At 43.5% G+C, this 20,384-nt stretch overlaps 2 protein-coding genes across 2 annotated transcripts; both read left to right on the forward strand.

Moving 5' to 3' along the window:
• The first annotated feature begins 4,586 nt into the window (after window positions 1-4,586).
• cops8 (COP9 signalosome subunit 8) lies at window positions 4,587-18,054 on the forward strand. Its single transcript, XM_034110028.2, has 7 exons — window positions 4,587-4,712; window positions 5,371-5,441; window positions 6,225-6,273; window positions 7,135-7,267; window positions 15,938-16,045; window positions 16,662-16,724; window positions 17,513-18,054. Exons 1-7 carry the CDS (start codon window positions 4,620-4,622, stop codon window positions 17,590-17,592), a joined length of 597 nt encoding a protein of 198 aa, XP_033965919.1. The 5' UTR covers window positions 4,587-4,619; the 3' UTR covers window positions 17,593-18,054.
• Window positions 8,532-10,332, forward strand: trim63b (tripartite motif containing 63b). Its single transcript, XM_034110027.2, has one exon. The coding sequence runs from the start codon at window positions 8,878-8,880 to the stop codon at window positions 9,907-9,909; it is 1,032 nt and encodes a 343-aa protein (XP_033965918.1). The 5' UTR covers window positions 8,532-8,877; the 3' UTR covers window positions 9,910-10,332.
• Window positions 18,055-20,384: the final 2,330 nt, after the last annotated feature.

A 20,384-nucleotide genomic window follows, 5' to 3' on the forward strand; every position in this document is an offset into this window, starting at 1 on the left:
CGGATGAACAGATCGCCACTGGGCTTTCAACTAAAGACACAGCCACGCAAAATCTGCGGCATGTGTACGGCTCCTTATGGCTACTGACATTTGTGAAGTCCCGGCCCGGAGCGGCGTTCTGGTGCTCTGCTCTCCGGCAGCTCTAAACCCCTGTCTGACCAGACATATACCACGTGATGACACGTTAGGCTCGTGTTGTGTTCAAGGACCCTGACCTTGGCCAGGAAAAACAGGCACTCGCTTGTTACATATTTTGCGGTCTAGATTTCTTAATTTTTTTTCTTTTTTGCGTGTTACATCGCGGGTCGTATCAAATTGTCTCGCGGGCCGTATACGGCCCGGGGGCCGGAGGTTCCCCACCCCTGATTTAAAGGAAACAACAATCTTAAGGAATCTGAGGGTGAAATAACGGCCTGAATGAGACTGGACCACAACACACTTCTCACTTCAGGGGCCTATACTGCGAACCTGGTTCAACCTAGCCTGGATATGTTTGAGTTAGCCGGTTGGCCTAATCCAAAACATACGCGCTCTCGCTAAACTGTCCTACGACGCTGGTTATCAAGTGGATCGCTCAAGCCAGCCGTGTCCTATCTAGTTAGGTGCGCGTTCACATGAAAGGGGTGGTATCTGGAGCATTCGACCAATCACAAACATGGAGAAGCGCACTGACAGCGCAGCGTCATACTTCCTGAATGAAAAGTGAACTTTAATACTAGTCAAAAATGAAGAAGTTAAACTTTAAACATCCATGACTTAAACACTTGATCAGGATCAAAGCCACAGAGCTGCACCTGCAAGGTGAATACAGCTGGAGCAGAACACGTGTTTGAATGCGTACATTAACAGGTTTATGATATCACTGCCCGTCTAAAACACGATCTGACTTCAATTACATTTGTCTCGAGTGTTTCGTCAACTTATGTGTTGCTTAAAATAATACTTCTGCATACAGTATGTGACACTGTGAGTGTTGCACGGCCAGATACGGCTCAGCTGACTCAGATAATAAAATATGTGATACATTATGAAGTGATATGCCGCGGACTGTACTTAATGTACTCTGATCCGGTTACTTATGTTGTGGCCGATATTTAAGTAAGCTTTCTTAACGCTAATGTTATAATAGTCAGATTGCTCTGAAGATGGAGGTGATATTCTATTCATGTTCACGTTCACACAGTCGGTGATTTTTGCCGGCCGTCTTTCCTGCGACGGCAGTTTTTCTGTATTTCCTTTCTCCTGTAATATGACTTGATCGCTTTAAACTCCGCACACTGAGCTCTGATTGGTCAGCAGGCGGTGCTTTCACTGAGTTGAGCTCTTAGCCTGCAACCTAACCTGGTCCCGACCAGGTTAGCTGCTTAGCATATATTACCATGGAGATCTAGCCTGCTAAAAAGAGAACCATCTTCGTAGGACCGGAAAGCCGGAGTTTGCCCTGAATTTAGCCGGCTAAGCGAACATCCTGCTTCGCAGTATACCCCCCAGGTCCAGAGAAGGTCCTCTGTGTGTGTTCTCATGTTGACTTGTTGTGATAGTCAGCAGTCAGTCTCCACATACGGCTGTATCGGAGATGTGCAATGTAGCACCCAGTTGTGGTTTACAAATGTTTTGGTAGAACAGTTCAAAGTCCACACTCAGAGGAGGATCTCAGTGTTGTGGTGGGGTTTAGAGTAAATACAGGATATGAACAAAAGATGTCTGAGGGGGGAGACTGAGAGTGATGACTAAGGCTAAGCTGTCTTCACCGTTGGACAACATGTCCCCCCCCCCTCCAGGACCCTGTCTGCAGTGTGTAGCTCCTTCAGTGACAGGCTGCTGCCTGATGTTTCATAAACCGCATGTCCTTCCTTCATTCAGCGGTCAGACCTCTCAATACATAATACAGAGTGTAAAATCACTGATGAGCAATAATACTGCCTGTAAATGTAAAACTGTTGAGCAATGTAGAATGATCGAGGGTCGAGTATCTTTTATGACTCAGGTTTATTCATTACATTACATTACATTGCATTTAGCCGACGCTTTTATCCAAAGCGACTTACAATAAGTGCGTTCGACCAACAAAATACAAACTTGAAGAAAACAGAATCATATAAGTACATCAGGTTTCATAGAGCAAAAACATTTCAAGTGCTACTCAACTGGCTTTAGGTAAGCCAGTCCTTTATTAGTATATAAGTGCTTTGTTAATAGTTCTATTGCTCGAAGTGGAGTCTAAAGAGATGAGTTTTCAGTCTGCGCCGGAAGGTGTGTAAGCTTTCTGCTGTCCTGATTTCAATGGGGAGCTCATTCCACCATCTTGGAGCCAGGATAGCAAACCCACGTGTTTCTGCTGATGGGAACTTGGGTCCCCCTCGCAGCGAGGGTGCAGCGAGCCGTTTGGTTGATGCAGAGCGGAGTGCACGTGCTGGGGTGTACGATTAACCATGTCCTGGATGTAGGAAGGGCCAGATCCATTCACAGCATGGTACGCAAGTACCATTGTCTTGAAGTGGATTCTAGCAGTTACCGGAAGCCAGTGGAGGGAGCGGAGGAGCGGAGTGGTGTGGGTGTATTTAGGAAGGTTGAAGACCAGACGAGCCGCTGCATTCTGGGTGAGCTGCAGAGGTCGGATGGCACATGCAGGTAGACCAGCCAGGAGGGAGTTGCAGTAGTCTAGGCGTGAGGTGACGAGAGCCTGGACCAGAACCTGGGTGGCTTTCTGGGTCAGCTGGGGACGCATCCCCCTGATGTTGTAAAGTGTGTATCTGCAGCAGCGGGTTGTAGCAGCGATATTTGCAGTGAAGGACAGGTTGTTATCTGGGTCACACCCAGATTCCTTGCAGTCTGAGTCGGGGAAACAACAGAGGTGCCGATGTTGATTGTTAGGTCAAGAGTGGGACAATCTTTTCCCGGAAGAAAAGCAGTTCAGTCTTGTCAAGGTTGAGCTTGAGGTGATGAGCAGACATCCACTGAGAGATGTCAGCTAGACAAGCAGAGATGCGTGTGACGACCTGGGTCTCTGAGCGGGGAAAGGACAGAATTAATTGGGTGTCGTCAGCGTAGCAGTGGTATGAAAAACCATGCGGGCTAATGACTGATCCGAGCGAGTTTGTGTACAAGGAGAAGAGGAGGGGACCAAGAACAGAGCCCTGAGGGACCCCTGTAGTTAATTGACAAGGGTCGGACTCCGACCCCCTCCAAGTAACCCTGTAGGTGCGGTCTTTGAGGTATGAGGTGAGGAGGGAAAGTGCAGAGCCTGAAACTCCAAGTTGTTGGAGAGTGCGAAGGAGGATCTGATGGTTCACCGTGTTGAATGCAGCAGACAGTCAATTTAGCAGTAAGTCAAGAGATTACAGTAGGCAGAAACATGACTGTCACTACCCGATCTGCAGTGCGCATGTGCGAGATGGTCCGCCATATTGGACAACTCCGTACGGCAACTCAAGTAGGACACTTGACACAATGGTTTTTGGCAAATCATAAAAATAAAACTCGAGAGAGATGAGTTATTGTTATTACAACGTGACTTCACTATTATTCAACAACTCTTTTTATTGGGTTATTTTATTTGGGGTTAAGTACATTGTCAGAATAAGTGAGAAATGGATTTAACTTCTGTTAGACAGCCATATGCCATACATTTTTGCACACATTCACAGTAAATATTTAGTCAGTATGATCGCTGTCTAACAGAATTTAAATTGGCGGACTTACGCTGTAGTAAAGCAGTACTTGCAAATGCCGTAAAGCATGCTACAATACTGTCGTAACAGTCTTAACTCTGTATGCATTGCATGCATATGTGACAGGCAATATCTCTATATTTTTACAACTTATTTACAATTTGATAATGTTATGTTTATCTTTATTTGTCTATGTTCACAAAATAAATAAAATATACTGCTACTTAATTTTAACCATGGTGCATTGCATCTTATGACATACAATGATTTACACAATGCCCAACTTTTGAACCTGTACGGAAACAATTCTTCCCAAAACTCAAACATAAGCATCCTCAATTATTTAAAAATGAAAATGAAAAACTAAAAATACTTCTCGGGGAATATAAAGAGAGCTGCATTGTGGCAGGATAGTTTGTCTCTGCCTGCCACAGTCTGAGGGAACCGGAATGAGCAGATACACCAGTCTCACATCTTATGTATATATATCATATTCTATTTTGTATTCATGTATTATATGAATGAAATGAATCGGTATTCCTTGTAAAAAAAACAACAAAAAAAAAAAAATGTTCTTAGCAGTTTGTTTTTAACTGTTAATTTGTTTATTTGTATATATTTTTGTATAGATGTTACAACTATACATAGCTTTGGCAATACTGTATGTACATATGGTCATGCTAATAAAGCTTTTGAATTGAATTGATTTATTTTAAATCACGGGAAATTAGAAAATAAAGCAAACATTTCAAAAATACAGAAAGATAAATAAAGAATAGAAGAAACATACTATAACATATGCTAGAGCTACTACTAGTGCTGTTTTTTTTTATTGTTGTACATTTAATTATTTGAATGTTGTTGGTGGTGTTTTGTTCTTGTTTCTCCCACATGAGGGCAGCAACGCCTCTGGCGGGCTCCTAATCTACAGCGAAGAAGAAGTTCCCGATGCAACAGCTAGGCATCAACATGCCTGCTGCTGTGATTATGGAGGAAAATTATGATAAAGTATTGGAGCAGTGTGAAGCTCAGGAGCTGGAGGTAAGCACTGAATCCCAACATATATTATTTCTCGCGACAACAATAAATGTTGCCTTACAGGTTACCTTGAAGGCATGACAGTAGTGTTTCTGACAGCCAGCCCTGCACCAGATGTAGCTAACGTTATGGCTAATAAGCTAGCTTGTTTTCACTTCTCTAACCCTGATTTTGCTCTCAGTCAAAGTCAAAGTAAATTATTCTATGAGTTCTACGACATAAACGAATCAGTGCTATACTCACAATGCCAGCAAAACAAACAGTACGTTTAGCTTTACTACTGAAACAAGCTAGCTAGTTAGCTTACATTTGATAGCCAGGCGTTGTTTGTGAAGAGAAGCAAACCCTAGTGTATTTATTTATCTGCATAACGTAAAAGATAGTTGCTTGGTTCACTGTAACCTTGTGACTGACTCATTACTTTGAGGGCAACATTGTAAGGTAACGCTATGGAGGCAATGCTATACTGTTAGCCAAAACTAAATAACACACTAACATGATTTAACAGACTGAACGGTATGTCCCAGCTACACTGCCGCACGCAACGGAGCTTAGTCTATCAGTGGATTACATTATGGATTGATGTGGGAAATACTCTTTTGGTTTGTTGCTAATATGTAGCTTCACTATTTAATTTCTCACCTGCATTTGTGTTCACCAGGCTCCAGGGGGCATTGCAACACCTCAAGTGTACGCTCAGCTGCTGTCGCTCTATTTACTGCATAATGACATGTAAGTACCATTATGTCTGAGGGTTTCCTCTTTATTCACACATTACATATTATGGGTAGGGGCATTATGTTTTGCCTTTTCCAGAGGTGGAAAAAGTACTCGAATGTTGTACTTAAGTAAAAGTAGAAGTTCCAAAGAGCAGGTATACTCTTTTACAAGTAAAAGTCCAGCATTCAAAGTCTTTCTTAAGTAACAGTACAGAAGTATTGGCATCAAAATATAATTAAAGTACCAAAAGTAAAAGTAGTGATTGTGCAGCTTGGTCCATTTCAGAATAATATCTATGATATGTTTTATAATGATTGATCATGAAAGTGTTCTCAAAGCTGGTGAAGGTGCAGCTAGTCTGAATGACTTTGTAGACTGCAGGGTAGCTGGTGGATTTACTCCAGGTGGAACTAAAGTCTGATTCAACACTTGATTATATTTACCATCATTCATCCAGATCTGTAAAGTAACTAAAGGTATTAAGTACATGTAGTAGAGGAAAAGTACACCATTTACTTCTGAATTGTAGTGGGGTAGAAGTACAAAGTAGCATCATATTGAAATATTCAAGTAAAGTACAGGTCCCTCACAATTGTGCTTAAGTACGGCACTGTGCTATGACATAGTACATGGCTAGCTTAACAACTAATACATTTGGTTTGGGAGTCGATGTGTGTGTTGCCACAGTAGGAACTGTATCTGAAGTCTGTTCAGGAATAACACTGCTGCCTACTGCTGCTCAAACCTGCACATTTCAAAGTGTCTTTTCTGACCTGTTCCGGTTGGTTCCAACAGGAATAATGGCAGGTATCTCTGGAAACGGATTCCCCAAGCAATCAAATCGGTAAGCATTAAAAGACACAAGGAGACATTGCTAAAGATACACGTGTTTGTCCTAATTGTGCTGCTTCATATGGTAGTTACTAAACGTACCAATTTCCAACTTGAAGATGCCGTTCGTTCACACGTGTATCCGATGGTATTGAACTTCTCTTCAGAGGCTCAGCTCTGAAGGACGTTGCTCTCTACATCAACGCCAATATGATTTGGTGTTTTAACGCTGTGAACCCATATTACGTTCAGATGGATTGTTTTCCTGGACACTATAATCATAGTGACCTCATGTTTAACTGAAACATATAAGTCATGTACACCTGCACCACTATTGGATAATAACAGCCATGCTTTAAAGCAGTAAGAGCTCAAACATAAATGTTGTTCAGTATCCCACCGTAATAATTCCATAACTCATAAGAAGTCAAAAATACGCAAGTTGGATTTCTTTGATAATTTCAACTTATTTTAAAACAACTGGAAATAAATAGATTCAGCTGACTGGGTAACTGCATACAACATGTTTCAAAGTGCCCACAACTGTTGACAATATTAGGGGACTTCAAATACTAGACATATTGAAATATATATGTTTACAACCTCTTCTCTGTAAACGGACTACAGTCGAGGTTTCACTGAATCTTTGTAACGTGATTCAGGGTCATGCTGAGGACTGTCATGATCTGTATGGTACAATATGTTTTCAAATACATTAACTGAAAAGTGTAAAAAACGTTTAAATGTGCCGGCTGTTTTATATTTAATGGACAGGTCACTTGAAATGTTGAAGTAGTGTGATTTAATATCCTCGCATTTGGGCAGGACTGCATACTAAATGCTTTTAAAATGCCTTTCCACTTCCTGTTTACAGGCAAACCCTGAATTAACATCTATTTGGGCTGTTGGCCAACGCATTTGGCAACGGGACTTTCCAGGGGTCTACACAACAATCGCAGCCTTCCAGTGGACAGAGAACATCCTTCCAGTCATGGAGGCACTTCGAGGTACAAATAAGGTCTTCAGTGAAGATTCACTCTGATTCCTTTGTGTCCTTCAAGCTCCTAAGACTTGTCAACACTTGATAAACATGATATTCACACAAAATGTAGCAAAATTCCATGTTGGGAAATTGATATAAATAGGATATTTGATTTCCTACACTAAAAACAGCTTAAAGGTGGGGTCTGTAATTTATTTCAGAAACACTTGTTATATTCCATGGAATGCTCTTAACATCCCCATAGCAATGAATACATTAAATGCTTTAACAATAAATACATAAAAACATCATCTGTGGAAGCCGTGGCGCTGTAAAAAGCACGACCAATCATCTGAGCCGGCTAAAGTAACTGGACGGCCTACCTGCCTGTCAGCCTTCCATCTGTGCACAAACTGATCTCGTGCCCTCATTGGTCATGTGTGCGTTCCTGTGTGTTGTGAGGAAGTGGCAGATTATTTTCCTCGTTAAGCGATCATTTAACCCAGGAGAAAATAACATGTTGGAATTTAGGAATAAATGAGACTCTTGAAAACACCTTTTCATTATCTGTCGCGGGGCATATATGTTGACGGCCAGTTCAGGTGGTAACATATGGTTGCAGTTGTTTGGGTTCCTGCATCATGTGATGCTTAACTTGTGCAAGAGTTTAAGAATAGCTTCTCCCTCTTGTTTACGGTTCTACTTGTTGATGTGCTTTGAATGGTGACGTGCAGTAGCCCATCATTTGCTTCCTGGTGGGTGTGGGAAGTTAAGAGTGTTTGAATGCACACATTCTACTCTTGCAAATATTCTGATAAAGCCGTTTTAAAAAAGGCATAAAGAACTGATATTCATAATGAAGGTCCTGTTAACAAGTACATTTGTATTTACAAGCATGCCATGTTGTAACATCTCTCAATTTGTCTGACAACAGTCCTCAACATACTTTTGTAAAGATAACCTACATAATTGAAAAACATTTACCTACGAATAGTTTATTTTTTTCATTTAACCGACACATAATTTATGATTTAATAATGATGTTACTTTGGTTGATATACATTTATTACTGTCGGAAGTATAGAAAATGACAAAGTTTCTACATTTGTGTTGTGATCTAAATAAATGATATTAATGGCAAACTAGGTAATATGCAACAAATGAAAGAAGTTAAAACAGTGAAAACAACACAGCAGTCACAGGATGTTGACGTTGACTTGTTTACTAATAAGATTGAGCTCCCTCTCTGCTGAGCCAGTCACATGGACCCGTGTTGTCTCGCTCCGTCCACCACTGAGAGAGGAGACGCTGGGACAAGTGACATGCAGCACTTAGGAGGGGGCCATTTCTGTGAAAAGATCCCGAGGCAGCAAGCAGGCAGGAATGTGTGCTCCCGTTGGTGGAAGGTATCAGATGTCACCAGCTGAGAGGGGCTGGTATAAAGGACCGAGCTGCCACCTCCCAGAATAGATATCAGCTTTTCACAAGCAGCAGCAGCAGCACACGCCAAGGGGAAGCTTCAGGAGTCTGACCTTGTTTTTGGTAACTTTTTAAAACCAACAAAGGGCACAACTTGTATTTGTCTCTCCTAAAAGAAGAAAACCTACTGGTCTAACGCTAGGCAGTGACATTATTATGGACGTCCAGAGGACAGGGTCTATTGTTCGGGCCCCAAGCCCAATGGATAGCCTGGAGAAGCAGCTGAGCTGCCCCATCTGCCTGGAAATGTTCACCAAACCTGTGGTGATCCTGCCCTGCCAGCACAACCTGTGCCGTAGCTGTGCCAGCGACCTCTACGACTCACGCAACCCCTACCGCTTCTCCGGGGGCGTCTTCCGCTGTCCTACCTGCCGCTTCGAGGTTGTGCTAGACCGTCATGGTGTGCATGGGCTCCAGCGTAACCTGTTGGTTGAAAATATTATCGACCTCTATAAGCAGCAGCAAGAAGGGAGCAACAGCGGGAGCACAGAACCCGCCCTGAAGCCTAAAGAATCCAAAGAGCCCATGTGCCAAGAACACGAGGACGAGAAGATCAACATCTATTGCACTACCTGCCAGACACCCACCTGCTCCATGTGCAAAGTGTTTGGCCAGCATAAGGACTGTGAGGTGGCACCTTTAGCAAGTGTTTACCAGACCCAGAAGAGTGAACTGAGTAATGCTATCGATACCCTGGTAGCTAGCAATGGCCGCCTGCAAGCCCTGCTCAACCAGATGGAAGATGCCTGCCGTGCTGTGCAGGAAAACGCTCAGTGTGCTAAGCAAGGTTTAGCGGAACGCTTTGACCTGCTATACGCTGTCCTTGAGGAGCGCAAGACCATTCTACTAGAGCAGATTGGAAAAGAGCAAGACGAAAAGGTGGCAACACTGCGGGCGCTGTCTCAGCGCTACAATGAGCGACTGCAGACCAGTTCAGAGCTGACGGACACTGCTGTGAGGGCGCTGGAGCAGGGGGGGGCTGCGGAGTTCCTGCTGGCCTCCAAGAGCCTCATCACGCAGACCAAGGATGCAGCTAAAAGCTCGCTGGGGGAAGACCGGCCAGAGCCAGGCTTCGAGAAGATGGACCACTTCACTTTGTCGACAGAGCATGTTGAGGCAGTGCTGGCAAAAATGGACTTTGGAGTGGTTGATGATGATGAGTTTGAGGATGCAGAGGAGGAGGAATAATGAAAATCTAACTAGTTGCGGACTTGTAGAAAAAACTACAACATGTGCCTTTGAAGGTTTTTGACACAATTGTTTATGGCAGGGACTGCATTTGATGTTGAAAGAAATCCAAGGTTATGGTGGAGGTGGGCGCCTTGCCCATACGTTCAGTGCAATATTTTAATGACATATTCATTGTTTTTCTTAACTTTTTTTATACTTTTGTACTTCTGAGCCAGTTAAATGGAGAAATTGGTCTAGATAATTGTTAAAATAACATGTCTTCAGATTGATTACACATTGTTTTCCTTACATGTTTCCTTTGATATTAGTTATTTGTGTTTTTCTCACTTTGTCCAAGTTTGTGTTGAACTGGTGATCAGCTGATCTGTAATCACCAAATGTGTCTTCAATGGAATGTGGAATAAAGCTGCATGATGTTAAGCTCCTATTTGCTTTATTTGCCAACCTTAAACATTACGTTTAAGGTTGGGAACATATAAAGGAAGGAAACTTAAAAAGACCCAGTATTATTTTAGGCGTTTGGAGTGCTTCCAACTAAATAGTTCCCAGTCTATGCTGCTCTTACTTGGCAATAGTCTGAATTTAAAAATAAAAGCCCTTGCCATGTGTGCTTTGCCTTTGCTGGTTAAAAGTGGGGGCTATTTTTAAGAGGTGAGAGGGTGAGATGATAGCAGCCCTGGAATAGACTTGCGGAAGGACAGGCCAGGTCCTGTTTCTCCTCCATAAAACTCTGTCCTCCCACTCATGGACGTCTTGCTCAGCAGCTCTGGAGTGCCAGAGGGCCACGCTAAGAAAGGCCGCTCCATTTGCCACACGAGTAATCTCCCAGCGGTCAAAAGGCCATGGCAAAAATACATGTCTGCCTGAGGACTGGGTTACAGAAAAGCCCCCGGAGATGACATGCATGGCTGTGTTGGGAGCATTTGCTCAGAGTCCACATTTTGTTTCTAGTTCACAACCAGGTGCGAGGAAGTTATTCCAACACAACAGGGAGTAGGGTTATGCGGTTTGATAGGTGCTGCACTAACATGGCACTTTTATATTAACTAGAGCAAAGGGAAAGCAACTCTTTCAGTCCTCTGTCAGACACAACAATGACCAGACAATACTGTTGTATCCACAATATTCTGGAACCAGACCCTTAAATAGTCTGCTTCAATCAGCATAATGGCTCAATGCCAACTTTGATTAAAACCATAACAAAATGATTCATAAATATTTTCAGAATGAGAAACACGTTTTTTAAAGGTCCCATGTCATGGCCCTTTCTACTGATCATAGTTCCATTGTTGAGGTCTACGAGAATAGATTTACATTGTGCAATGTTCCAAACTCACATTGGTTTCTCACAGCATCTCTGTATAGCATGTGTATTCACTCTCTGTCCTACGGCTTGTTGGAGCTCCTGCCCCCCCCCCATGAGCCTGGGCTCACACACACCCGCAGCCTGGCTGGGAGTTTGTGTGTGTGCCCAGGCTGAGTTCCGCGGTGTCTCGCCAACCCCACACCAGTGAGCCAGCTCAGTGTGTGTGTGTGTGTGTGTGTGTGTGTGTGTGTGTGTGTGTGTGTGTGTGTGTGTGTGTGTGTGTGTGTGTGTGTGTGTGTGTGTGTGTGTGTGTGTGTGTGTGTGTGTGTGTGTGTGTGTGTGTGTGTGTGTGTGTGTGTGTGTGTGTGTGTGTGTGTGTGTGTGTGTGTGTGTGTGTGTGTGTGTGTGTGTGTGTGTGTGTGTGTGTGTGTGTGTGTGTTAACCAGAAAAGCATGACATGGGACCTTTAACACATATGATGAGTTTGCCTTGGTGTATACGGTGCACACATAAACAGTCAAAGAAGATAAATTGTAAGAAAAGGACCCCAAAAATAATATGTATTTATAATATATCTACTGGCGAACTGGAAGCCTCTTGAACAGCAAAGTGCTCTTGACAAATCTCCGGCCTTCCCCATCACAGCTGTCTTTTCTCATCCCACTTATTATTGTTACTACTGCAACAGACGTACTGTTGGTACACACACCGTTGCTAGGCTATAAAATACCAAAGGCCACAACCCTGAGGCTTTTACGTGATAGCTGCAGGAGCAGCAGCAAATACGTGCCGGTGTGTGAGCTTTGTTGGGCCAGCCACTCTCAAAAGCTATCTCCACAAGCTACTGCACCATGTCAAAGTCAGGCAGGATAAAGGTGCCAGCTTTGACATTTTAGAAGTCTGAGCCAGTAGCTGTTGATAAAGCCTTCAGTGGTGTGTAGTGTAAGCGCTGCTCAGCTACAACATCCAGGTCCACCTAGCAGTATTAGTCAAATAGCTACTCCTGCTGATCTTATATCTAGATCTGGGCTAGGTTTAATTCATTTAAATGTGCGTAGTCTGTTACCTAAATTAGATTTTGTCCGTATTTGGGCGAGTTCGACGGATGCTGATGTCATTGTCTTATCAGAAACGTGGCTAGATAAATCCATTTTGGCCTCTGACATTTACATAAATGGTTACAGTGTATATCGTACTGACCGGCCTAAAAAAGGTGGTGGCGTTGCCATTTATGTGAAAATAAGTTTTGTGATGATGTGAGTGACCACTGTGTTGTGGCCACAGTTAGGGACACTAAGGTCCAAAAGGTTAAACCACGTGTCATCACAAAGAGAGACAAAAAACACTTTGTGGAGCAGGGTTTTTTACATGATCTGTTTGATTTTGATTGGGGTAGAATCAATCTGTGTGCTGATGTAGAAACTGCATGGTCTTATTTTTATCTTGGTATTATGAAAATTATAGATAGACATGCACCTCTGCGTACATTTAGAGTGAAGGGACGAAACAATCCCTGGTTTTCTGCTAAGCTGTCCAGTCTCCTTCATGAGAGAAATAATGCTTGGGCTAAGGCTAGGAAATCAGGCTCAGAGGTAGAATGGCTGCGTTTTAGGCAGCTAAGAAATAGCTTCACATCTCAAATAAAAAGTGCTAAATCAAAGTACTATTTGTCAGTTACCACAGAACACCTGAATAATCCTAGGAAATTTTGGAAAGCCATAAAATCGATTTCCACTGGTGATATCCCAAATGAGCTACCTCCGTGCCTCACCACAGCATCTGGCACTATATCAGACAGGGCTACTATGCTAAATTGCTTTAATGAGCATTTTGTGTCTTGTGGCTCTCGGTTTGATTCTGTCACTGACTGTACTTCTGCTTCTGTGAACGCTCCAATCCGTGACTCTGAACAATGTGGTCTGGAAAACCCTTTCAGTTTTACTCCTTTAACTATTGCTATTGTTCATGAAGCATTATCCAAGTTAGATCCTAGGAAACCGGCTGGCCCGGACAACGTAGAACCTTTCTTTTTAAAGATAGCTGCAGATTTTATTGCTCCACCTCTTACTTCTCTTTTTAACCTCTCCCTCAGCACAAATGCAATTCCAAAAGTATGGAAGTCTGCTTATGTCTTGCCTTTACTGAAAGGAGGGGAGGCAACTATTTTAAATAACTATAGGCCAATCTCTAAATGTTCAGTTCTGGCTAAGGTGCTCGAACGCTTAGTGAGTGAACAAGTAAAGGAGTTTTTATGTAAAAATAATATCCTATCTAAGCATCAGTCAGGATTCAGAAAGAAACACAGCACCATCACTGCCACGAAGAAAGTGGTGAATGACATTACTAGTATTTTAGATAATAAGCAGAGTTGTGCAGCTCTGTTTATTGACCTTTCCAAAGCGTTTGACACCGTTGATCATCGCATTTTAAAGCAGAGGCTATCAGTATAGGCATATCCAGCCTTGCAGTGGGTGGTTTGTGAACTACCTCTCTGAAAGGTCCCAATGTGTTCACTTTGATGGACTGTCTTCTGAGTGGTTAAACATTTCTAATGGTGTTCCACAAGGTTCTGTTTTAGGACCACTTTTATTCTCCATATATATTAACAGTGTAGGTGATAATGTGGCTGAAGCTACTTTACATTTGTATGCCGATGATACCGTGATGTACTGTGCCGGTCCCTCCATTCAGGAGGCTATTCAGACTCAGCTCTCTGAATTAAAGCTTCTTTTAAATGTGGATCAAACCAAGGTAATGCTCTTCTCAAAAGCTAAAAAGACACCAGAGCCTGTTTTAGATATTGTAACTACGCAAGGAACAAAACTTGAAGTTGTTGCCTGTTACAAATACCTTGGTATCTGGCTTGATGATTGTCTCTCTTTTAAACTTCATGTCAATAACCTGCTTAAAAAACTGAGGGTTAGGCTAGGGTTATTTTTCAGAAACAAGTCCTGCTTCTCGCTTGAGGCCAGGAAAAGGCTCTGTGACCTTTTGACCTGTGCTGGACTATGGGGATCTGGTCTATATGAATGCACCTGCCAATTACCTGAGCAAATTGGATGCTGCGTATCACAGCGCTCTGAGATTTGTCACAAATTGTAAAGCGCTTACTCATCACTGTACACTGTATACCAAGGCAGGTTTACCATCTCTCTCTGTACGGAGGCTCAGTCACTGGTACACGTTTATCTATAAAGCTTTGTTGGGTAAACTCCCGTATTACATCTGTTCTCTGGTAAAGCAGAAAGTTGCGGGCAGCTATTGTCTGAGATCGCAGGATGTGGTCTTGTTAGATGTGCCGAGAGTGAGGACTGTCTGAGGGAAGACGGCTTTTATGTGCAGCTCCACTTGCTTGGAACAGCCTACAGTCCAAATTGAAATTGAGCAATTGTATTTCTCTGAATGTTTTTAAGGCACGTCTGCACGAGATGCTTTCTGACACGATGGGTGTTTGTAAGTGTTGGTGAATATGTAAATATGATGTCCTCTATTGTTTGTTTTTATGTTGTGTTTATGTTTCATGTGGAACTAAATTGATGAAGGTCTCCCTTGTAAAAGAGATCCATGATCTCAAGGGACCTATCTGTCTGAATAAAGGTTTGAAATTAAATGAAATGCTTCATCTTTAGAATGCTTCAATTAACATGATCTATTTTTAAACGTTCATGATTGTGTAAAGTTGTATGTGCTTATTTGTTTTAGCTCATAAGTTCATCATAATCAGATCACAGTTTATTTAACAACAAATGCACCATTTCAATCAAACCCAGATCAGAGGCAGACAATCAGTTCATCCTCTGAATAGCTATTTATTTCAATCTCAAACGCACTCCTGTCAGTCCTGAAAGGGTTGGTGACTGTTTTTGGGGCGAGCAGCAGAACCAGGAGGGAAGCCTCTCCTTATAACCCAAACACACATTACCTATATTTGCAAGAACAGGAAAATAGAAAGTAATCAAGACTGTTTCTATCTGTAAATAAAAGCGAATGATACGTGTTTATGCTCCGTGATTTGAATTTGGTTTGTGCTTTGGACCTTGCTACACCCTTACACCACCTGTTATGAATATCAGGCGAGAGTTGTTATCATAACCACGTTGAAAGACGTACACACAATCCTAGTTCCTTCGTAAAAGCGCTCACCTAACATTATACCACCCTTAGTCCCCTCTGTCAGCCAATGATCAAAGCATAGAACCTTTAAAACCTGGACCTGTCCCTTGTTGTTGTTTCTCTCAGTGTAAAACCTGGACCTGTCCCTTGTTGTTGTTTCTCTCAGTGTAAAAGCTGGACCTGTCCCTTGTTGTTGTTTCTCTCAGTGTAAAAGCTGGACCTGTCCCTTGTTGTTGTTTCTCTCAGTGTAAAACCTGGACCTGTCCCTTGTTGTTGTTTCTCTCAGTGTAAAACCTGGACCTGTCCCTTGTTGTTGTTTCTCTCAGTGTAAAAGCTGGACCTGTCCCTTGTTGATGTTTCTCTCAGTGTAAAACCTGGACCTGTCCCTTGTTGATGTTTCTCTCAGTGTAAAACCTGGACCTGTCCCTTGTTGATGTTTCTCTCAGTGTAAAACCTCGTGCTAATTAGCAACACAAGAAACAGGACTCTGAAGTAACGTGCACGTTGCTGTTGCCCCAGTACTGTATGCTCTTTAAATAGAGCGCAGTCTCAGCATGTGTGCATGTTAGTGTGATCTGAATGTCCCTTTGTTGATGCGTCCTTCAGAGAGCACGCGGCAGAGGGCCTACAGTCTGGTGGCTCAGGCCTACACCTCCTTGGCGGCAGACGACTTCGCTGCCTTCGTGGGATACTCTGTGGAAGAGGCAGTAAAGGGTACGTTTGCATCCACACAGGAAATGTCCTCTTATCACTGTTATCGTGTAAAAGATACATGACATTAAGATCTACAGGTTTCACTATAGAACCATCCGGACGAGGTAACCCCACGGCGGCTAATTGAGCATTATGAATCTACTGGTAGAGTTATGGATTGTGACAATTCATGTGTTTAAATCATTCCTTGGGTCGTGGTGTGTTACTGGAGCTCAGCATTTCATTCTGACACTTGGAGCACACAGTCAGCAGATGGCTGACAGCGAACACATCGCACGTCTTGATGGAAACCTCTCCCTCGATAACTTTCCATTCTTTAAAAGAACTAAATGTCATCTCCAAATGATGTTGTTCCTTTATGTATTGTCATGGGGTGACGGCTCCAACCGGTGACACAACAGTGCCTTCTGACCACGTTGGAAAGGCTTAGGGTGAATAGTTACACTCGTTCACTCTCCCAGTCAACAGGTTGCATGTTCCAGTATCCTCTAAAGCTGTGTGACTTCCTGTTAAGGACGTCACATTCCCAACCGCAATGTGTCCGCTGATGAATTGCATCGTATTGCCATGAGACACACATTTGTACATTTGCTGATTGTGTTCTTCTCCCGTTCAGGCGTGGTGAGTCAGGGCTGGCAGGCCGACCCCGCTACCAGGATGGTGATGCCCAAAAAGCCCGGTAGGTGGCAGTATTGCTCTCTCCAACTGTTCACATCTGTTCTGTTGCCTGAACGGTCTTCTCTTCAGGATGAAGGCCGAGCCCGCCTTCTCCGATACACAATCAGACACGCCGACACTGGAGCAGGGATTCATTAAAGAACTATCAATTACTTTTTATTTTCCTGGAATCTCTTGAAATATGTGATTAGCTAAATCTGCTCTTGTTTAAGGTCCATATTTCCCTCTTCCATTCCCTTCCTTTTATTCCACTGTTTCTTTCTCCCACATCATCAAGTGTCCTCACGAGTTATTCATCGCTCTGTCTCCCAAGAGAAGGCTTCAGACCTATGCTCAGTGTGCTCTAGCAGAGAGGAGGGGGGGGGGGGTTAGGGTTGCCGTCTGTAAGCATCCAACATATTTGCTAAAGCATCTGCTGCGCACATGTCCGACTCAACAGGCTAACCCACTCGACCCCCCCCCCCCAACCATCGCTCCGCAGCTCTAGTGGTTCTAAATAGTGTTTAGGAATGGAGGTTGTTGATCTCACACAGGAAACCTTTCTGATGATTCTGATGATATGCAAAGAGTAATGATCTCCAAGCACATGTAGGTAGTGTTGTTAAACAGGTCGGGGGGGGGGGGGCAGTGAGCTCATGTGTTTCAGTGCGGTTCACTTAACCTGCTGAGTCAGGCTGAGTTAAAACACGTGCTGCTGAGCCACCAACTTAAGTGAGGGAGAAGAAGATCAATGGTGCTCGGCACAGAGAGAACCCCCCCCCTGACTCGGCTCTGCTCCTCTCCCCACAGATCCTCCCCCCGTCTCATTGGTTCCAAATGAGCAGCAGTTGGCCAGACTCACTGACTACGTGGCTTTCCTCGAGAACTGATAACCCACCAACACCACAGCCACCCTGTTTCGCTCGCCCGGTACAGAGGGGACATATGTGTGTAAGGACTCTTCTTTCAGCGATGTACCAACAACACACCACCATCTCTCGTGAGCGCTGCCAGCTCCAACATGGCTGTGTGTGTCACTCACTCGCTTCCCCTGATAACGTACAATCTTTCAGATGATGCATTATATTCTTCTTTCTTTGGCTCTGTGAAACTCAGCTGATGTATCCATGCATATAAAAGAGAAGCATGTTTGTCATCACTGTCAGTGTGTTTTATTGCTAAGACAACACACAATAGAAAGCGTACTGGACAGGTGGTCTTAAAAGAATCCCCCTACACGTGTTGCCAGGCGACCGAAGGCTCTGCAGACGCACAACAGTGTGAGGATTTCAGTCCTCAGACCTCATATTTTGAACTTCATGTTTTGGTGAATAAATATTATTTTGTTTCTATTTAAGTATTCTTGTATTGCTTTAAGAACGGAGGATGGTTCATTTAAAGGTGTCCAACATTAAACTACATTTGGCCTCCCTCCAAAAGAGTATTAGGCCTAAGGGAAATATGCTTTTCCAAAATGTCTTCCAAATATCAAGAACAATCGTTAAACTTTTGAGAATCAATCAAACTTGGAACGTATGCACACACTGTAACCATTACCTGGGCATTAATATGTTGCTAAAGTAATTGATTGCTATTTTCTACATTACGCCCATATAACTGGTAATATACCCTAAGACACATTATTAAACCATTGTTTGTTTGTAGCCTTTATGTAACCAGGTGAAGCCCCTGAGATCAGAAGATCTCTTCTTCAGGGTGAGCTGCAGGACATCAGTTACACATGTACCATCAAAACAACAGAACAACAATAAGGACGACAACAACATAATGTACAGGGTACAGTTTACAGACTCTGTTCACAGTGACAGGTACCGTGAGCATCAGACAGCACGGCACCCAGCGAGTTTCAGAGTGATGCAGGGGAACCAAAGAGCTCAGTTTCAAACAGCTTTGCAGACTGCTCCAAGTTAGTGGAGCTGCTCAACTAAAAGCTCTCTTCCCTCAGACAGTCCGAGCACTTGGCACATTTAATAAAACCACATCATGAGATCTCAGGCAATAAGTACTTTCAATTGGTCCAGAGACCAGAGAGCAGATATAAAGAGGTAGTTTACCCAGCATGGCTTTATAGATGAACGTGTACCAGTGACTGAGCCTCCGTGCAGGAAGTGAAGGCAGACCTGCCTCGGCGTACAGGGTGCAGTGATGAGTGCGTGCTTTACAGTTAGTCACACATCTCAGGGCGCTGAGATACGCAGCATCTAACTTACCAGCCAATGGGCAGGTGCATTCATATAGACCAGATCCCCAGAGTCCAGCACAGGTCAAAGGTCACAGTGACTAGCCTTTGTTACACTGTTACACCAATATTACTTTTATCACCCTTATGTTGATACACTGTTAGAACCATATAACACCCATGTAAAAGCAATACGACACCTGTATTACACGCATTACACCCTTAGACTCATGTAACACCGTTATTGAACCTATAATACCTATTATGGGACGGGTGGCGCAGTGCGCTGTGCAATGATCATCAGACCAAGGGGTGAAACCCGCTGCGTCTGTAAAGCCGTGTGTCCTTGGGCCCTTCAGCTGGACCTGCTCCTGTGGGTATTGTCCACAGTGACCATTGCATGTATGATATATGTGTAATGTGTATCTGTAAAGCGCTTTGAGCATCTGGAAAAGCGCTTTAATAAATGTAAGGAATTATTAATGAATTATTATAATACACTTATTAGAACCATGTTGCACTGTAATTACACTATTATCACACCCATTGTACACATGGACACAGCCTGTCAACATGTATCCCAAAGGATCCAGATACCATTCAGGGTTGAGGCCAACGTTATTTACAACATGTAGTCTTTAATCTGGAAAAGCTAAATGAAGAAACCGTTAGTTTGTCATTTACCTGCATCAACAGTCACATCATGTGTGAGGATGCATGTTCCAGCTCCCCAGCAGTGACTTAATATCTGTTGTGGCTGGTCTATACCTTGAGTTGCACTTACACCAAGCTTCAGTCCACACGCATGTCTGAGCACGAGTACAGCCAGTTTCAGAAGGATAACACATGCGGAAAATACACAATGTTCAAAGTGAACGATAACGGAGCGTCCACACTACAGCTTCAAAAAAATCTTGGAGCTGGGCGTGTCTGGAGCTTGGGGATTTTATTCAAGCAACACGACCAACAACCAATCACATGAATCTCCCGCCCCCCACATACAAAGCAAAAACCCCCGGGGATTTTATGCGAGCAATATATATATATATATATATATATAAACTCCCCAAACAGGCGAAAACCTACCAGTTTCCCCCACTGTCTCTGCCACCTCCCTCCATGCCTGGCTCCTCCGGTTTGTATCCCGGTAGGTGAAGAGGGTCTGGTCATACACAACCGGGTGATTCGCTACGGCGATAGTTAGTTTCTCCTCCGACTTCTTTTGAAATATAGAAATGAACGGCGGGATATCTCTCCCAGCTTAGACGCGGTTTGATTGGCTACGGCTTCAGCTGTCAGATTTTGGGAAACGGGATTTGATTGGCTGGCGCTGGCTACTCCGGCGTCTCCGGCGTCAGAAGTTGAACATTGTTCAACTTCTGTCACCGGAGACGCCTGAGACGCCTCGCTCTGCTACCCACAATTCAGTTCGGCGAAAAAGCGCGGCTACGTGACGTCACCCCATTGAACGTGAATGGGCAG

This window comes from Pseudochaenichthys georgianus, chromosome 21 (genome assembly GCF_902827115.2).
Source record: "Pseudochaenichthys georgianus chromosome 21, fPseGeo1.2, whole genome shotgun sequence".
NCBI lineage: Eukaryota > Metazoa > Chordata > Actinopteri > Perciformes > Channichthyidae > Pseudochaenichthys > Pseudochaenichthys georgianus.